The 21,641-nt window shown below is 42.2% G+C and overlaps 1 protein-coding gene across 5 annotated transcripts in view; it reads right to left on the bottom strand.

Moving 5' to 3' along the window:
- Positions 1–269: 269 nt before the first annotated feature.
- Positions 270–21,641, bottom strand: part of LOC306928343 (tripartite motif-containing protein 3-like) — a 37,396-nt gene continuing 16,024 nt past the window's right edge. For 3 of the 5 annotated variants that reach the window (XM_079508376.1, XM_079508379.1, XM_079508378.1), the window contains exons 2-17: positions 15,049–15,224; positions 13,842–13,971; positions 13,307–13,417; positions 12,912–13,063; positions 12,358–12,538; positions 12,036–12,137; positions 11,425–11,523; positions 10,497–10,649; positions 9,274–9,652; positions 8,642–8,745; positions 7,690–7,857; positions 7,164–7,332; positions 6,455–6,496; positions 4,939–5,009; positions 3,592–3,732; positions 270–2,705 (exon numbers count right to left, since the gene is read on the bottom strand). In XM_079508376.1, the coding sequence (XP_079364502.1) occupies positions 2,553–2,705; positions 3,592–3,732; positions 4,939–5,009; positions 6,455–6,496; positions 7,164–7,332; positions 7,690–7,857; positions 8,642–8,745; positions 9,274–9,652; positions 10,497–10,649; positions 11,425–11,523; positions 12,036–12,137; positions 12,358–12,538; positions 12,912–13,063; positions 13,307–13,417; positions 13,842–13,971; positions 15,049–15,224 (2,331 nt within the window). In that variant the 3' untranslated portion in view covers positions 270–2,552. Of the gene's footprint in view, positions 2,706–3,591; positions 3,733–4,938; positions 5,010–6,454; positions 6,497–7,158; positions 7,333–7,689; positions 7,858–8,641; positions 8,746–9,273; positions 9,653–10,496; positions 10,650–11,424; positions 11,524–12,035; positions 12,138–12,357; positions 12,539–12,911; positions 13,064–13,306; positions 13,418–13,841; positions 13,972–15,048; positions 15,225–21,641 lie in introns of those variants that run through there. The other 2 variants (XM_079508377.1, XR_013790678.1) reach the window with 2 other exon arrangements.

Here is a 21,641-nt window from a genome sequence, read left to right on the forward strand (position 1 = left end):
ACGACATACTATAGTATGTCGTTTTTCATGGTTTTCGGCGATAAAATCATTATGAAAATGATTTTCATCATTTCTTTTATAGTCGAAAACCATGAAAAACCACATACTCAAAGTTGTCGCTACTACCACCACGATCTGAGATATTGCTTGTAGATCTGCTATTTTTGCGGAATGTTTTCCCTAGAATAGGGAAGCTAGCGTTCATGTCATATTGTATTTATTTCTATTACAAAAACTAAACCATTGGGACAAGTGATGTTATAGTTAACACTTTAATATTTACAATAATGTCTTTGTGATAATTACACAAATAGTGAATATTTCTTTGTAAGAATGGACTCATGTAAGAGGCAGAACGTACAGTTACAGTTGCATGACATGGACCATAAATGTAATTATTTTATACACAGTAAAATCCTCAGTGTACATTTATCCATTTGTAACTCAGAGTTTGTACAAATGTAGCTAAATGGACCCTCACAAGGTCCATTGGTTACATTTGTATCCACTCAACACTGAGGAATTTGGAGTGCAGTTGTTTCTTGTATGCACTCATTGTTAAGTCAGTGACATGTGAGGGTATTTAAAGTGAAACCAAAATGAAAACAATTGAATCAGTGGTAGGTAAGAAAGTTTAACAATGGAAAAGGGAAAAAAAACAGACATGATGTAAAGAAACAATACCATTTCACTGCAGTGACAGAAAACATACTTGCATACACAGAAGGGGGAAATAAATCTGTCACTGCTTGTTAGCTGGCGCTATGCCCCTTTAGGGCAGCGTTTCTGTGGATTTGGAAACGACAACGGATCACAAGATGTTCTGACAGGACTACGGTCAAAGACTGAAGGAATATTGTCCTTTTAACTCAAGCTGGGTCCCAGTTTGAAACCAGCTCCAGAAACTACAGAGAAAATGCCAAAACAATTAACTGCATGTTCAAGGCGAATGAATACTGGACAATTAATGGTAGAAAAGTGCTTGCGAGGCGAGCAACAAGAACAATTATGATTGTAATATACAGTACACTATAAGAATATGCTGCTAAATGATAAATATACAGAGAGGCATATATTACTATTGCCACTCAACTCTTATAATCTTTGTGTTTTGTGCAAGGTCAAGGCTTGACAACAACTTAACAAATAATGTTTTGGCAGAAGGAAAAGTTACTGCGTATCATACGTGAGTCATTGGGAACGGTCTTCAGTGCTACAGTTTACCAAGGCCTACAGTATGTACAGTGATGTTTGGCAAAGAGAGGAAATAGTTCAAATGCACCAATTAGAAAAATAATTTGTAGAAGGAAGAATTATGTAGAATATTAAAATAAAAAATAAATTAATTCCTTTGGGAAAAACTAACTTAAAATACACAGCAGGTAACATGCACAACTCTGCGCTGTTCACTTCCACAAGTCATACAGTCTGCTACTACTTGGCATGACCTCCTACTTACATGGTATTGAGCATTAGGCTTACTTTGGTACTCGACCCTGTCGACAAGCAGAAAGATATATTTTCAACTAAAAAAGTGTTGACGTGAGTTGAGTGCAAGGGTCATTAGACAAAGTATTTATTAGCCTTTAGAGATGTGTTCAGCTCAAATTCCATAGTATATACCATGAACATAATTTCCATATATACATTTAATGTGCATATTGTACAACTACAGTACATGAGGTTATAGATGCGGATACACAACAGTGCAAGTATAATAGTGGGGTCAGACTGACGTTTGATTTGGATAATACAAAAAACATAAAACATTACTGGGGCGATGATGTATGTTCATATGAGTATGACTTTCTCCAAACCACTCGTAGTATTGGGCTGTAGCATAGATACAGCAACAGTATGCATCTGCATTTGTTAATGCTCGTCTTGGTGTATTAGGGGGGGAAAAGATAGAGCCTTGATTTCCATTGTAGCTCAGCTTTGTTCATTTCATGGTTCATGTCATGATGGGAATGAGGCATAGGAATCACAACAAACAAGACATTTTGTGTGAGGAAAATGGCAGAATAATAAGGTGCAGAATTACTTCTGAGCAACACATTCATGCCTGTATGTGCTTGGCTGTGAAAATATAATGATACAACAGGTAATGGTCAACAGTGTTGGCAGTGTGACCATGTGAGTAGAGGTCTATGGAGGTCTGGGCTTATTATGCAGATCTTCATTCCAATACAAGAGTTGATTTCAGGTGTCTTCCTCTCTGGTCCAAAGAGTGCTAATTAGTGAAATTGCCTGGTGTACTGCTTGGTTTGGGAGAAAAGAACATTGAACTGGTTTAGAGTAGTTGTACCTTATCCAAAAGGTCACAGTCCCATCAGTCTCCACATGACACTAAACCCTTGCCGGCTGAATTGTATTCTTACTCGAGATAAGAGTAATGAACATGTTAAAATCTCACAGAGACATCTTTCTGACAATATTGTTGACCCAGTTGTGTTGACTGTGTGTGAAAATGTCTTGTTAGGTCTTGCAAATAACTATACCCAACTATTAGTAGGCTATGTGTGAAATCATGAGCTGTCCTTCCATTTAGCCTACTGCAGGTAGCGGTAAACCTTGAAGCAGTGGTTGCCAGAGTCGGCCACGGCCACGTTTCCGTCTGAAGTGAGGGCGAGGCCCTGGGGGCCGTATAGCGGGTCTGCCGACGTGTTGATGTAGGATAAGAAAGAGCCTGTGCTGTCGAACACCTGGTGGAATAGGAGGAAAACACACTGTCATGTTGCGACAGGGAATGTATTAATGCTCACCACTGACACTCCTCTAACCCTAACCCTATACATGAATGAATGATCAAACCAATCTTTAAACTGTGCATTCTACACTACTATATCCTCCTTGATAATGATCCTTAGGTATTACTGTTACTCCACCCCACCCTCTGACAGTCTCAACATCCCCCCCACCGCCCACCCCTTTTTTTCCCCTCACTGTATATGTTTCTTTTCCCTTTTTACCTCCTTTATGATGAATTCCTGTTCTGTCTATAGAAGTGTCTATTTGTACGTCTCTAAATGTTTTGATGATTTGAACATGGTGGACCCTATTGGAAACAAGTTTAATGCTTAATTGGGTCGTCCACTCACAGTTAACAGCCTTTGTATTGAGTTTGTGCTTGAAATGTACTGTAATTCTGCAAACTGTTAATAAATTCTTCAATCAATCAATCAAACAAAACACTGCTGTCCCAACTTATACAGTATTTTGCCAATGGAAATAGCAATTGTTTTACACACTTCATCTATTACTAAAAAACTGTGAATTACATAAATTATCAAGTAGCTCTGCATTCAATCAACTACTTTCACATTTCCTGGTTATTGTTGAGGTGCATTCACATAAGGCAAAACAATATTAAGTCAAGGTGATCAGGAGGCCAGTCTGTTGTTGGCTTGTTTGCCAGAGAAAGCAAAAATACATAGCCAAAACATATCAACTACATTGGATGGTCTGAAAAAAGGACCAAAATCATAATGTGGTTTTTACAAAAAGAAAAATCATATTCCTGGAATACTCTTGTGTTTAACCAAAATAGGTTACTTTATACTGTAGTACAGTCACTCAGGGTCATCTTACCTGTATTCTGCTGTTACCCCAGTCAGCTACGATTATGTTTCCATTTGCATCTACAGCAACTCCAGTAGGCGCATTGAACTGGCCATTACCTTCGCCGTGAGAACCAAATTTAAATAGGAACTCTCCATCTGCACTGTAAACCTTGGGGATAGGAAATCAAGAACAAAAACAGATTAAAAAAAATCGAATTCAATCTATCTAACTTCAGACACATAAGACCATATCTCACAACATACGCAGCTAAACTCTTCATGCATGCTATGATTTTTATTGTTCTAATTCAAATTCACATCTGTAAACTCTTCCGACTTGTCCTCTTAACTACTGTCTCTGTTCTGACAGTCCAGCATTTTCTAAGCACTATGGCTCTAATGTCTATCTATAGCCTCGTTTTGTGGGGTTCTCTCTCCTGATTGGATGACATTTTTAACTCACGTGAAAATGTATTTTCTGTTTACTAAATAGCTGGAGAGATGGGAGACCCCTGTTACAGAACAAACTGACTGCTATCGGAATATAACTATATAACATTTCTTTTACCGAAGAATATGAAAACACCTTTAATGTCTGCTGCAATAACTGCTGGTATACACTTCACAGAGACACAGATTCACCTTCTTTTATTAGAAGATAATTTTTAAAGTGTTTGTGATACAACACAATGTAGATACACTGGAAAGCAAGGACACTGCAATGCAGTAATGCCAAAAATAACTGATCTACGTACAAGCTCGCAAAATGAGCTTGCAACGCCCCCCAGTTAAGGGGTAGTTTTTTTGTTGACACTGTTGCAAAAAAGTGTGGGCAAACGTGAGGTCTCTGCTCTATATGTACAGTGTCTTCTTGAGGCAACTTGTGATCTGGCACGACAATAGCATTTCATTGGATATGTCACATCATCGTTGTGAGATTGTAGATCTGCTAATTTTGGCGCACGAGACCATCATACAATGAAGTATAAAATCATGCTTAATAAGTGAGGTGATGACAAGCGTCAAAGTAGCCCTGGTCCAGAGCGTTAAGGAGTTCTCTCTAACGTCCTGCCAGGCGCTGCTCGGTTGCTCTGCTCTCGCAGGGGAGCAAATACAATAATTTATGTCTGGTGGTGGACATATTTACGGAGCGCCCGAATGGCCACGGAACAAAAAATATTTTATCTCGACCGGTCGATACTATAGATATTATATTGTCCGGTCGAGATCTCGACCGAGATAATTATCTCGACCGGTCGAGTTAATTATCTTGTCCAGTCGAGATAATTATCTCGAGATAATTATCTCGACCGGTCGAGATGTTATCAGCCTCTACAGTATGTTTTGATCACAGCATTTACTGCATGTGTCTTACCTTCACTGAGTGGTTGTGGAAATCTGTCACAACAATCTCATTCTTGTTGTTCACTGCCACAAAGTGTGGACCTGGAGGAACGGAGGAACACATTAGTTTCTTTACATTACCCATAGTAGTGTGATTGAATACTAAACACGGCATTCATTACGGCATACAGTACATACAGTACATGCATTAGATGCTTACATTGGGTTAGGCTTTTGCTGTCATGCTTCCACATCCACAATACCAACAATACCAACAATACCACCCAAAGATCAAAGTCAAATTAAAATGATTATAATCGTTGTGAAAGCAGCCCAGCCCAGCAGTCAGTGGTCTATTTCTAATACCTTCTCTCTCCACATATTTGTAAACCAGCACAATCCACTCGACATCTAAGTTTTGAATGCGCTTGAACAGTGAGTGGCCAAATCCACGGTAGAATGGACGGTACAATCATACGGTGTCTGGTAAGCAAAGGACAAGATTATGGCTACAATGATATTTGATTTCATTAATTAAAATGTTTAATTATTGTAATGATTAATACATATTGTAGTCATATTTTAATTAAGTTAATATGAAGTTAAAAATCACACCCGTGTGAAGTGAGGGGCGCTCTTATCATCATACATCATCAACATCATCTCATTCCGGCCAATCACAATTTGCGTCCTCACCTTCGTCATGTTTGTGTTACGAAATGTTTGTGTTTGCACAAACACTAAACATTGTCCATTCATTGTTTTTGTTAGGACAAAATTTGGGTTACACACACCAAAAGCTGCGCCCCTCAAAAATGTGTGTTTGCGTGTGTTTCTGACATGTCAACACAATAACCCCGGCTAAGCGCCACATTATCTGCCCCAAATCAACAGCTTAAACTGACATTGTTAGGCAATGGTTTTATGCCCATATATGGAGATGCCAGACATCAGTGCAAATCCATCATGGTTAGTGTCATAGTACTACAGTAAGGGCCTGGAGTATGCCCAAATATGGACAAGCCTGCCCTTGTGCCACAATAATGACGTCATAGTGTACACATTGGATGTCACATACACATTGGATGATTGACATCATCCAATGCTGTGTACCAAAACACATTGATCGATATTTCACGTTTTTGCACTTACAATGCATGGCAAGCTGATAACGTGGCGCTAAAAGCCACATTTTCTCCTTGTACAGCTATACTGTATACAATAACTTACAACTTGATCCACAACAAACATTGTTAGTTTCAGGGTATTTGAGATCTGAACTCATCAAACCGTTCAGTCATCTGACACTAACAAGACAGCACAATTCACATGACAAGATTGTAATAATATAGTGATTATATTTATTACAATTGCATCTATGCAATGCATCTCTGATCATTTCTCTACAGGCACAGGTGGGTATGACGAGGTTGTCGAGGTGACTGTTTCGGGATTACTGGAGAGGCACCACTGTACAATACGGTTAGACAGAAAGCACGTCACGGAGGGATTAAAGTGGCAATTAATTCCATACTCAAAATACTTACTGAAAACTGAGACAGGTTTATTTAAGTTTGGCCCATGTTTTTCTGAATTGGAAGATGAGAGGAAGAACAAAAAGAAAAGAAAGAAAAAACAAACTGGTTGAGTCAGAGGTAAAAGGATATTAGAAAATGCTTAACCACTTAAACCCTATACTTTGTTGACCATATTCCCATGAGCGACACCAAATATCTTCAGCGAATATAGCCAATCTACAAGCTGTCGTGTGTGTGTGTGTGAGATTGTAGATTGGCTATTTTCTGTGTTCCCCCAACATGGGGGATGCTAGGGTTCAAGTGATTAAAAGAAGCTAATGAGAAAATAGGAGTGGGGTTCAGGGGGTTCATCAGACGAAGTGTATTTTTTGTGAAAGCAACCTTGAACACAATATAATTTATTAGAGAAATTAAAATAGTACAAGGTCAACATTTACGCACGCACGCACGCACGCGCGCACGCACGCACGCAGGCACGCACGCACGCACGCACGCACGCAGACAGACAATGTATGTGTACAAAATACTGAAACACAAAATGTTTATGAATGTGCAATAAAGCATCCTGCATGTGCTTATAAAACTGATGCAAATTGCATTGCACCGGAACACCAATTACAATTATGTAATTTCTTAACGAGAGCCACTTACAGTGACACGGACATTTGTCAAATTGATCCGACTCTGATTCTAAAGGCTGTCCAGGCCCTCACCTCACCTGCAAACTGTCTGTCTGATGTTCCCCTGGCTCCAAACTTGGTCACAAGTTTCCCATTGGACTGAAAGATGAAGACACAGCAGGCCTTGTTGTCCACAGCAATGATGTGTCCATTTCTGTCCACTGCCACACCCTTAGGCCCCATCAGCCTCCCTGCGCCAATCTTATTCTGAGTAGAGAAAAACAGAACAGAAACAAACAAAGTCACAACGGAATACATACACATATTGTCAATGTCAAGATATTTTCATAATGAATGTGTATTGGCTAATAATACAGTAAGTAGTTGCGAGATAATCTGAGGACAAAAAATCTAGAATACCGCCAAAAATAATTAGACAACCTTAAACCGATGTGTTTAACATATAACAATAAGTTAGGGATATAACCGTTTGATTTGTGGATGAAAATGATCAATCACTCGTGGTGAGGCTACCCATGTGATCACTGATCGGGCCTTTATCCGAGTAGGAAAGGAATAGGATTGAGCTGAGAAACATCTCATAGGTCTCTGTAAAGATCTCACCTTAAACTTTCCATCAGGGGAGAAGATGCTGACCCATCGGTTGTCGTAGTCGGCCACCACAATATCACCGTTCATATCCACGGTTACACCTGTGGGTCGCTGCAGTTGTCCCGGAGATCGACCTCTGACCCCAAATCGCATCTTGAACTGTCCATCATTGGAAAACACCTGTAAGTGAGACAATAACAATAATGAACAATACTGTACATCGATAGAACAAAGCGGAGATCCGGGCACACTTAATGTTAAAAAGGAGGAAAACTTTATTCAACCGACATGTTTCGACCTATACGGTCTTCATCAGGGCTGAACTCCGCTTTGTTCTATAGATGTGTTATCCCGATTGATCCCAGGAGCACCTTTTTACTATTTTTAATACCTGCACACCTCCTGAGCACCTGGTTGCTTCCTTGCCTCAATACTGTACATCGATCGCCTACTGTCTTTTGGGTCGTTGTCTCTCCACGTCTCCTCTCTCTCACCTGTATGCACTGGTTGTTGCTGTCTCTCCACGTCTCCTCTCTCTCACCTGTATGCACTGGTTGTTGCTGTCTCTCCACGTCTCCTCTCTCTCACCTGTATGCACTGGTTGTTGCTGTCTCTCCACGTCTCCTCTCTCTCACCTGTATGCACTGGTTGTTGCTGTCTCTCCACGTCTCCTCTCTCTCACCTGTATGCACTGGTTGTTGCTGTCTCTCCACGTCTCCTCTCTCTCACCTGTATGCACTGGTTGTTGCTGTCTCTCCACGTCTCCTCTCTCTCACCTGTATGCACTGGTTGTTGCTGTCTCTCCACGTCTCCTCTCTCTCACCTGTATGCACTGGTTGTTGCTGTCTCTCCACGTCTCCTCTCTCTCACCTGTATGCACTGGTTGTTGCTGTCTCTCCACGTCTCCTCTCTCTCACCTGTATGCACTGGTTGTTGCTGTCTCTCCACGTCTCCTCTCTCTCACCTGTATGCACTGGTTGTTGCTGTCGGCAACCACTACTCTGCCATGGCTTGAAGCTGATATGCCTTGCAGGTTGGTGAACTCTCCTTTCTCTCTGCCCCGCGAACCTGGTCTCACACACACACACACACACACGCACGCACGCACACGCGCACGCGCACGCACACGCACACGCACACGCACACGCACACACACACAGTACAATAGTGTTTCTACATCAGTGGATTGTAACCCAAAAAGAGTAATTCTGGCAGGGGAAAGTTCTACGTAGTGGAGGTGTGTATTACCGGTAGTTAAGTAGTGTAATGCAAAAATATTGGTACATCAACCAGGAAACTGAATTTAGGGAAGTGAAATGGCTTGAGACATGCTTTCAAATGCATTTTCATATATTTTATGTGTTTATGTTTTACACATAAGGGCAGGGCCTTTGTGATGGTTTTCTTTCAGCCTTGCGTACATAATTGGTTGGAGATGGAAATGAGAACCTCAAATTGGTTCAATAACACCTCCCCGAGGCAAGTACACATCCTGAATTATACTTGCACGTGGGCGTCGCACACCAAAAACCAGCAGATAGATCTACAATCACACAACACGTTGCGCTGCGATACAAGCAGGCTGTTCTTCCTTACCTACTCTGTAGATGAGCTCGTCCTCTATGGGGTTCTCCTTCTTCTTGGTGGTGCTGTACATGCTGGACGGCCGCCGAACCGCCTTCTGTCGTATGTGACCCCCCGTCCCGCTGGGAGACTTCACCCTGCGCTTCATGTCTTCCGGTGACGGCGGCACGTCCGACTGTTTGACCGCCCGCAGCCGGAAGGGGCTCCCGCGTACCGGCTGGCCGTACAGCGACAGACTGAGGGAGTATTCTCCCTCTGAGCGTAACGTGTAGCCCACCTCGTACGTGCCGTTCTTATTGTCCACTATCTCCACCTCGGCTACGCGGCTCCCGTCGGCAGACGTTATCTCTGATTTTAAAAGGGCGTTTCCCGTCCGTACCAGTTCAGCATCCTGAAATCACAGATGCATGTTGGTCTAGGAAGGATTGCATAATAAAACTCTTTGTTACAGGGGTGGGACATTTGGCAAGGCTCCAGGGGCTCAATCGAAGGATATAAATATCAAACTGGTATATTCAGATATTTCTCTGACTAAAAGACAGGAATGTGACTAAAGGAATACTACCCCTACAATGACTATTTTTACATCAATTTCTCACCCCCTCATGTCTCGAATTCACTGAGAATTTATGTTTTCCTCACATGCCTTCATGATAAAGAATCCAAAGACAAAGAAAATACTTGCATACTTACACTAAGTTAAAATCTGTTGAATGTACTACAGTACTTTAGTTTAATTTAGTTTGGGCAACTTTGTGGTAACCTAGTTTAAATTTCATAGGTAATAATTTAACAAAAAAAGAAAAAAGAGAAAATAACCACATTTCTGACCGAAAGGGTATAGCCTGAAGCCATAGCTTATACCCTTTTACAAAACAAAGAAAAAAAAGAAAAAGTCACTTCCAAAAACTGCATGTTCACTCCAACGTGACTATTTAAAACACTTCCGAGATAAAGAGTCTCACGCTCTAACGAGCATATGAATTCATCTTGTGTTTAAACCTCTCATTCACCATGAAGGCATTTTACAAAAACAAAAAACTCCTTGAATTCAAAATATAATAGGGTGAGTAATTGACAGAAAAAAAGAGAGGAAAAGTAAAAGTAAAAGTAAAAGTAAGAAAAAAGTATTTAAATATAACCACTGAACCACTAGAAATGCTCATGAAAATGCATATTCTTTTTTTTCACTCTTCACAAACTTCAAGCTGAACAAAAGGATTCCAGTGGAATACCTTGTCTTTGGTCGTCACAGTAATGCTGTGATGTTGCCCGGTTGCTGCATGACGAAGCCCTTCTCCCGTGGCGACCGAGGTGTGACCCACCGCTGCCGTGGTGATGAGAACGCCCAGGTTCTGGATGGAGCGTCTCAGACCCTCCGTCTCCACCTAGAACAGAGAGTTATACATGTTATCTTCATGACTGCTGCACAAGTCATTCATTTATCTAGTATTCTAATCTAATCCAAGCACTTGAATTGTAGGAGTTGAGGCATTACATTTAGTTCAGGTCCGTATATATACGTACCCCAACGTATACTCTATATAATGGTTGAGGCCTATGGAAGCTTTTAACATTGGTCCGGTTCCTATAGCAACGCCCCACCGTTCCAACTATGGGATTGCAAATATAATCACAGTGCAAACCAGTTGAAAGGAGGATTTTCAAACCTCCATAAGTCGGATTCCAGGATCACTGTCCTTGGTGGATCTTCTGCCATCCACATTTGGGATTTAATTTGTGCCTTTGTACCGCGACACTGCCGCCATGTAAAAGCTTCTGACGAAAGGTAAACAGTGTGTGCTTGTTCCAATGTGTAGCGAGTGTATGTAACGAGTGTGTGGGAGGGGGGCGGGTAAACTCCATCTTTTAAAGTGAACGCGTATGCTGGCACTGGGAACTGGGGTTTATGTTAACAGCTAACGGAGAGATAGAGTTAATAATAATACAAATCTTTATTCTTAAGAATCTTTATTCTTTGTTTATTGTAATGTTGATTACTTTTGATGAAAACGGTCTTAAAAGTCCTTACATTTCCACTTTATTGTCAGCCGGGGAACCCCCCAAATTCATGTGGGGACCCCCTTGGAGGTCCGGACCCACAGGTTGAGAAACACTGTTCTAATCAAGTCTACCAAGTGGAGATTGGCCAGTGACTTCTACCTGACAATCCAGGTGTGCATTCTGATGTGGTTTCTCTGGGAAATCGTGTCTGGCCAAAGCTGTTACCCTTTCACTCATCTGCTTCTGCACCATAAGCACCTGGACACCAAAAACAAAACAAACACAATGTAGTTAGCTAGAGGATACACACTCGACAGGCCTCTCCTTAAACAGCGTCCCAAAAGTAACACAGTTTGAAAAAATAAAGCTGCAAGAATCACAATACGGTGTTCAGTGGTGATTGGTGAAGCTCCATCAAAAACAAACAGTAGTAATGGTATCATCACTGCATTGATGAATTGGCTGATAGTGGGTGGTTTGACAAGTGTGAAGTGTAAAAAAACAAAATAGAAAGTTGAAAAATGGAGATAGCTGGTTTCTGCCTGACAGCAACGATATTATATAATATACATGTATTATGTGTGTCAAATAAATAAACTAAATTTGAATCTATATTTCGGACACTGGAAATACATATGCACAACACATTTCAGACATAATGTTGACCAGTCTTCCCATGTCCTCATAAGGTTATATAATACATATGCACAACACATTTCAGACATAATGTTGACCAGTCTTCCCATGTCCTCATAAGGTTCCAGGCCCACCTCGGTTGCACTGCCGTGGCTAAGGGCCTGCTCTGTGAAGTTACAGCTGTTCTGGATGTGTTCTTTCCCTTGGAGCAGTGAGGACAGCTGCGCCTGCAACACCTGCAGCCAGGTGACAGGAAGGAGTTGATGGAATTGACAGGTGGAAGCAAAGAGGTTGAGTGTGTGTGTGTGTGTGTGTTCATGCATGAAAACAGGTGCACATGCATGTTTATTATGGACATGTCTGAAAACATGAGCATGTTTGTGTAGCGCACGCACGCACGCACGCACGCTTGTGTGTCTGCGACAAGCACACTGGATGGAGCATTGTGACACCAACCTTCTGCTTGGCACTGCAGATGTTCTCCAGGTCAGTGACGAGGGAGGTCTTGCGCTGATGGAGCGAACGCTCCAGTTCCTCAAAGGTGGCTGTGATCTCACACACCGCCTCGTTCTTCCTCTCCGTGAGCTGGCGAGAGATCTCTGTCACCAGCTCGGTGGCTGCAGTCAGCTGGGGCAGCCTGTGGTGAGAGACAAACGTTACAATCATTTCTGACACTACACTTTGCACATGAAGAGGTAAAGGTTTTATTTCATGTTATACAGTAGGTCAGGCCGCCTCTGGGCCGAATTTGGCATTAAAGAGTCAAATAACAAAAGCTTATCAATATTGTAAATAATAAGCTGGTCTGAGGTTTATTTATTCCCCAACACATATTAACAAAAATGCTCCATTCATTTGAATATGCAGATGCATGAAGGTTCAGAAACACATTTATGAACACAACCACACCCAGTCGCTGACTGTTTGCGTGTTTTTGTGTTGAAAAATCCAATATGCTATTATGTGCAAGGCAGTGTTGATGTGCATTGCTATGCTAGCATGGAGACCACCTGCTGTGTATGGCGTCCAGCTGCATCTTGAGGGCCTCCTTGTGCTGTTCCACCACGTCCCTCAGTGGGACTGTCACGTGCTCCCGGTGCTCACCCTCCGTGCAGTCCAGACACATGGCCGTCTCACATGACTCGCAATAAAACTCCATCACCTGCAGAGGGAGACACACACACACGCACGCATACGCGCGCACACGCACACGCACACGCGCACACACACACACACACACACACACACACACACACACACACACACACACACACACACACACACACACACACACACACACACACACACACACACACACACACACAAAGAAAAGGAATCAATTTCAGTGAAGCAACCACATGGAATATGAATTGTCTACTCTAGTGTAATTGTGGAGGATTCCCACCTTTCCGTCATGGTTGGGGCAACAGAGAGGCTTGGCGGCAGCGGCAGCACTGACGGACTCCAGCACACTGCTGGTTTCTGGCTGCGAGCACTCCGAGTCTCTCTGGAGGACCTGCTCAAATACATTAACATTTTCACCATTTAGATTTTATGTATAGTATGTAATGGCTGATTTGTACGTAGTTGTATGGTGGTGCCTTGTGGAACAGAACACTGTCATACCACTAAGTAGGCTATAAATCAAGCTTAACTGGTGCATGTACAGTATGCACAGACATACTGTAGGCCTAACTTTCTATACAGCAAATATTTTGAATCCGACTGCAGGTATAACTGCATATAACCACAGCACCTTACATAATTCAAAATAAATTTGAAAACACTTATCAGATTGGGTTAGGGGACAAAATCTATTTCTAATGTCCAGTCCATAACAGCAGTGTATCATTGTGTAATTGCAGCATTTTAGTTGGGTCAGTCTGACAATAAAGTGTCATCATGATCATCATTAAAAAGCATCTGATTAAGCATCAGACCTCCATGAGGTTAGTGATGAAGAAGTTGTTCTGCAAAGCGGACACTCCTTTCTCGGGCAGGATGGATGTCTGCCGGCACACTGGACACGACAGTGTCAGAGACTCTGGAGGAATATAATTCTGGAGACAACTAGAAGAGGGGGGGGGGGGGGGGGTAGAGAAAGACACAGATAAAGGCAGAAACAAAGAGAATGCATTAAGCATTACGCACTAGCAGGCTACAGCATTGTGTATGCATTAAGCACTCATATTAACTTCACTGTAATTATATGCCTCTACTGTAATGTGTCTCTTGAGGACTTTTTTAAGAGAAGAGAAGAGAAGAGAAGAGAAGAGAAGAGAAGAGAAGAGAAGAGAAGAGAAGAGAAGAGAAGAGAAGAGAAGAGAAGAGAAGAGAAGAGAAGAGAAGAGAAGAGAAGAGTTCTCCGGTCGGCGGTCGCATTATCAGTGTAGAAGATGCACTCAAGACAACTCAAAGCCTCAGTAGACATAGTAGTAGAATATATCATTTAGTAAATGTGTCTTGAAGTTCACTGTCAGTAAAATACATTACCAATAACCATGGAGAGGCAGATGTGTGTGTCTGTATATTGTACACGTGACGTATCTAGGTTTCTCTTTGGGTGTGTCCAGTATGTGTAGGATGAGCATATAGAGGGTATGCACATGCATAAATTGAGTGTCAAATCAAGTGACAAAGTAAGTTTAACATCTTTTAATGCAATCATCATCATTTTTCTGTCAAGGCCAGAAAGTATTTTTTTTGAAACTCAGTGGCGTTCCCACATAACTTCCGGGTATGATGATGCTGTCAGTGACGCACATACCCTCTATAGTTAGTTACATCTTGTGTACAGGTAGCCTACATAGTAAAACTTTTTGAGTGGTGTAAACCACTCCTACAACTGGCTTTGTTAGTCGGTCTGTCTGTCTGTCTGTGCTCAAAAAATGAGCATGGTTGCTACGGTCACCCAGTTCACCCGGGTGTGATTTCATTACCTCAGACATTACGTCAGACCACAGCTGATCAGGCTATATAAGACCTTACACCACTCAGTTCACACGGGTGTGATTTTTTTTGTTCGTCCAGAAAACCTTCCAGAATTTCTTTTTCTTTTTTTAAACAAATGGGTTCCCAGATTGGCCCTGGACAGACTCAATAAGGCGCATGCTATAAAAATGTCAGCAAAAGCAAAGAATTGGATACCTTTCACAGAAGGTGTGTAGACAGGGCAGGACCTTAGGGCTGTGATAGTGGTCCAGGCAGATGCTGCAAACCAGGAACTGTTTGTCTATCTGACGCACCACAGGGCTGGTGCTCCCCTTCTCACGCTTTGCCATGGTAACAGACATCCAAAGCCACAGACCGCCACACCAGCTAACCTGCAGCAAGAGAAGAAAAGGAACAGATAAGTATCTCCACACCGTTGATTTGAATGAAACTCCTATTATTACACAATGATTTTGCAGACTAGCGTTGGAAGTTGTTCCGACACAATATACGTCACAATTTCAGGGCTGTGATAGTTGGTCCAGGCACATGCTGCAGACCAGGAACTTGTCTATCTGAAACACCACAGGTCTGATGCAATGTATGTCACAATTTGTCTTTCTTTTTGAGGGGCGCTAGACATCTCCTATGCCCAGCTTTGAGGGTTTGTGTGAACACAAACATTGGCTGATGATTGGCTGATCACCCCATAGCGGTGATTTGATTGGCTGAGCAAAGTACATATTGAGGATAAAGGTGAGGGCAGAAAAGTGAAGACGACAAACGTGATTGGCCGGAATGATGATGTATGATGATGAGAGCGCCCCTCACTTCACACAAGCGTGATTCTTTTTCTTTTTTCATTTAATTTTTGAGGGGCGCTAGCCCTCCTATGTCCAGTTTTGAGGGTTTGTGGAAACACAAACATTGAATGCCACTGACAATGAATGGCCAGCTTTGAGTGTTTATGTAAACACAAAGATTGTGTAACACAAACATCGAAGACGAAGGTGAGGACGCAAATTGTGATCGGCCGGAATGAGATGATGTATGATGATAAACTATTCAATCAATCAATCAATCAATATAAGGACTTCCCAATGTATGGCCAAATATGGACTGTGTTGTCTAACCTCAGTGTGTCATAATGCCATCAGGCCCTAACAAATCAGTCAGCATAATCACCTAATCAACATGAGTTAGACTTTAATATATTAGGGCCCCTCACTTCACACGGGTGTGATTTTTCAATTCAGGTCCATTTGATTACTACATTTGTACACTCTCAGTTGAACTAACACTGAAGATCAGTGTATCTGATATTATTTTCCCTATAATTCTGATGTCGCTTTTCTTGAGCGGCGCTGGCCGCTCCAACGCGTGACTTTGTGTGTATGTACCCCTGTGATGTCATGTAGCATCCAAGTAATCTTGATCATCATGAAAAAAGGTGCCGCTCACTTCACACAAGTGTGATTTTTGAGGGCCTCCAATGTCTTCTTAATGTTGGTCTTTAAACACTTGTGGCGTCATGCGGCAGCCACAGTGGGTGTCCCTCACTTCACACGAGTGTGATTTTCTTTATTGCACAACCATATTCACTTAAAGCATGATTGGCACTTCAATCAGTCACCACAGGAGTCACAGTATGTGCATATGAGTGAACCTGTTGACTTCTATTCTGTTGTGGCAAAACTAAAAGCCACTTGGCCAAAACATCAATAGAAATGAACACTTACAGTAGGAGTAAAAGTACAATATTTGCCTCTGAAATGTAGTGGAGTAGAAGTAAAAGTACTGGAAATTGGAAAGACTCAGGTAAAGTACAAATACCTCAAAATTGCACTTAAGTAAATGTACTTAGTTACTTTCCACCACTGATAATCTCTTTCCCCCCATCGTTGCTCATGTTAATCTGCACAATCGCCAACGCTCAGCTCACTGTGAGGTGGTACCAGAAACTGGATTACCCAATGCAGTTTAATCTCTTGACGTCAGTAGCAAAACGTGCCCATTGTTTTGCGGAATAATATCAAGGTTAATACCAGAGAAATGCCAGACTGAATACAGAAACTGTGTGAAATCCATGAGCACACCATTCTACTGAACAGATGCTGATGGGGCGATGTGTTGTATATGTGTGGCTTTCGAAAAACAGCTAAGCTGATACAAAAGCCTGCACATAGGAGACTCCAGTCTTTGTGTTTGGACAGTAGGTGCATAGGGACGGACAGTGACAAAGAGGAGCTTTAATGGCACTTGTGTATTAAAAAATCACACCCGTGTGAAGTGAGGGGCGCTCTTGTCATCGTACAAATTTAGACGTGAGACGTGTGGGGACGAAGGCTGTATATAGGAGGGGCTAGCGCCCCTCAAAAACAGCTCTCTGCCACTGAGGTTATGAAACCACAGATAAATGAATTTAGCACCAATTTGTCGCAGAGACCCCTGCAGTCACATAAATATGAGAATATTTTAGCTGTGCCTGTATGTTTGTCTACCCCGTGGCCACGATATAGCAGTTAAAGCATATGTGTTTGTGTTGAACATATATTGTGTTAAGGCCCAGGGAGCCAGGTATTGTAATACACATGAACTCAACCAGTGCTGTATCTCTCTTTGTCAATATCTTCAATGCGCTCTCGCTCTCTCGCTCTCTCTCTCTCTCTCTCTCTCTCTCTCTCTCTCTCTCTCTCTCTCTCTCTCTCTCTCTCTCTCTCTCTCTCTCTCTCTCTCTCTCTCTCTCTCTCTCTCTCTCTCTCTCTCTCTCTCTCCCCCCCCCCCCCTTCCCCAAACCTCTGGTTAAGACTTGAATCTAGTTCAACCATTGCCTTCAGATACAACTGCAAAACGAACTCCTTGGTAGTTTGGGAAAACTTTTGACTGGATTATCTTCCATGTAACCCAATTTCATGCAGGTAATTATTGTCACTACAGGTATAAATCCTCTGTCAGTGAAAAATGCGCACCCCCCTCCCTCTTTCCGTCTTCTGCATGAAACACCCAAAAGTACCAAAACATACAAAACACGCACGCACGCACGCACGCACGCACGCACGCACGCACGCACGCACGCACGCACACGTGACACAAAGTGCCTGAGTGCTGTTGTAGCACCACATCCTTTTGGATTCATTAGTACCCCGGCCAATCTGAGAACCCATCGTCAAAAAATGAAGGAAAAACAGCGCCCTCTTTTCCTTTGAATTTGACGTTAGTCAACAGTCTGTCTCAAGAGACTAGTACCATAGTAACACAGATGGTCTGCTAATTATTGTGGCAGATGTTATTACAGATGTCATTACAGAATGATAAATGCTTACTTAAAATGTGCTTACTGCTTAGTTTAGAAGAACAGTAATAGAAACGTTAAGCTACACGGTCAGATCCTGAGTGTTACGGGTCCATTAGGTTCCATTTGTGCACTCTCAGAGTTAAGTAAACACTGAGGATTTGACTGTGTATGCATAAGCAGCTCTGTTGAGTGAGGCAACTACTGTATCAGATATGTAGAATTGTTTTCCGCATGGTTAATCATTTTAGAGTAACTGCTAGTATCAGAGAGAATTATTTGGTAGGGTTGGTCAGGGCGTAGACAGACAACTTAGCACTATTTCTTATATAATGTGATTCTGATAATATGCAGCTTTATCTTGACATGATTTGTGGTGCTATTTGTATAGCTGTCTTGCTATCTGGCTGCAGATAGCAATGCAGTTGTGCTCAGTAGGTCAAAACATGCATTATTCATGTCCCAGACACAGATGACACTTCAGCACACATACTGTACTATCCCAGAGATAAATGGGCTATATGTGCATAAACACACACACACACACACACACACACACACACACACACACACACACACACACACACACACACACACACACACACACACACACACACACACACACACACACACACACACACACACACACACACACACACACACACACACACACACACACACACACACACACACTGATCCCCCTCATCCCACAGCCTTGTCAACACATCTGTCATTTCTGGCTTTAATATACTGTAGGATTAATCCTCTGTCCCCTCTGCTGATGTCCAATTGACAGGCCCACACACAGAGAAACGCACGCACACGTGCACAAACAAGCTTGCGAAAGTAGACACCTCTCCTGTGTCTCACATGCACACAGACACACAAACATGCATGGATGTACCGACACACACACACACACACACACACACACACACACACACACACACACACACACACACACACACACACACACACACACACACACACACACACACACACACACACACACACACACACACACACACACACACACACACACACACACACACACACACACACACACACACACACACGGTGAAAGCCAGGCAGTATCTGGTCATCCATGCAGGGGGGATCACGTGACAAGAGTTTCCAAACATAGAGCCAGGAGTGAGTCCTGTTATGTCCACACACTGTCCAGTTGGTATCCCTGACTTTTCATCTACAGTAAGTGGCTGACTCACGGGTGATGTTTACTTGAAAGTATATGAATGTGCAAGTGTGTGCATGATGTGAATGGGCGAATAGGCAGGTGTGTATGAATATGTAATGTAAATGTGAATGCAATAGCCATGTGTGTACTACATATATGAGTGGATGTAAATATACAGTACATACAAATGTGAAAACATGCTCATGTATATGTCAACATGTCAATATGTTTTTTCATGCATGTGCAAATGTACTGTACATGTGAATGTATCGCTCTTTTCAGTGTACATCTGTGAGTAGGCATAGGATAGGATAGGATAGGATAGGTATACGACAGTCAGCAGTATATCTTGCTGCATTTGAGATGATGACAAAACCAGGCTTTCGCATCTCTAGACAGCAGCACTGTGGTGATAAGATGGTTAACCAGGGAATGACACACACACACACACACACACACACACACACACACACACACACACACACACACACACACACACACACACACACACACACACACACACACACACACACACACACACACACACAGTCAAATCTCTGTCTATGTCTGAGCAATTTACATTTTCAAGATGTTTCTAATTATGTTGCCCACTGTGTCAGATTAATCAAACGAAGGAGCATCAAAGGTCAAAGTCAAGGTCTCTCTCTCTCTCTCTCTCTCTCTCTCTCTCTCTCTATTTGCACTTGAAGACACTCATCCTAATATCATCATTATGTGATGATGCACATGTCTATATTTAGACAGCTGTCTTAGAGAGCAGCCATGCAGTGATGACGGTCTAAAATAAAACTAGTGCCTGTGCGTGTGTGTGTGTGTGTGTGTGTGTGTGTGTGTGTGTGTGTGTGTGTGTGTGTGTGTGTGTGTGTGTGTGTGTGTGTGTGTGTGTGTGTGTGTGTGTGTGCGTGTATTATTAGGAAAAAATTAAAGTGGGGGTTTTAGGACGACAAATGTCTCGGGGGCTTGAGCCAAAATAAGATTGGGGGGATCTTATGACAAAATAAGGCTGAGCCTGGGGGGCATTCCGAGGACAAAATAAGACTTGGGCATCTGCATGTAACTATTGTTTACATTTAGTAAGCATATAGCGGATGCCATTATTATTATACATACAGTATTGTAATCAGCTCTATGGTTAAAGAAAACACTTTTTAGTCTATATCAGAACAAATGGTCACAGGACATATTGCATGAACTAAAACTGCAGAACATTATTATGATAAAAAGCTGTTATGCTAGTGAAAAGTATGTTTGTGCTCCTTTATCCAAAAGACAAATATCTGAATTTACCCAACTCCGTTCTGGAATCTTGCGACTGGCAGGTATGGGACAGTACTAGAAGAAGAGTGGATTTACACTTATTGTGACATAAATGATATTGAGTTCCACTTGATTTTTTTATTGCCCCCTTATATCATGAGCTGCATCAGAAAATATTTAAAAGGTGTAAAAACCTAGATTTGATATGGTATTTAATTCAAATCAGGGCAGGATTTCGAATCGGCCTCAGGTCTAAATGGGTTGCTAAACACGCAGGGCGCTGAACACTTTCACTTCACTTATTTACTGAGACACTACACTCTCTCTGCATCATGTGATCCTATAGTTTACTGAGACACTACACTCTCTCTGCATTCTATGATCCTATAGTTTACTGAGACACTACACTCTCTCTGCATCATGTGATCCTATAGTTTACTGAGACACTACACTCTCTCTGCATCATGTGATCCTATAGTTTACTGAGACACTACACTCTCTCTGCATCATGTGATCCTATAGTTTACTGAGACACTACACTCTCTCTGCATCATGTGATCCTATAGTTTACTGAGACACTACACTCTCTCTGCATCATGTGATCCTATAGTTTACTGAGACACTACACTCTCTCTGCATCATGTGATCCTATAGTTTACTGAGACACTACACTCTCTCTGCATCATGTGATCCTATAGTTTACTGAGACACTACACTCTCTCTGCATCATGTGATCCTATAGTTTACTGAGACACTACACTCTCTCTGCATCATGTGATCCTATAGTTTACTGAGACACTACACTCTCTCTGCATCATATGTGATCCTATAGTTTACTGAGACACTACATTGTCTCTGCATTCTATGATTCTATAGTTTACTGAGACCCAGGGTTCCCCAATAGGCGGCCCGCGGGCCATTTGTGGCCCGCAGAGCGCCCCCTTGCGGCCCGCGGAAGAATAAAAAAAAAAAAAATGGGGGTCAGTAGCCTATGCATGTCAAACTGGGCATCCTTTTCAAATGGGGTCTTGCCCTGAAAATTAA

The sequence above is a fragment of the Electrona antarctica genome, assembly GCF_951216825.1.
Source record: "Electrona antarctica genome assembly, chromosome: 8".
Classification (NCBI taxonomy): Eukaryota; Metazoa; Chordata; class Actinopteri; order Myctophiformes; family Myctophidae; genus Electrona; species Electrona antarctica.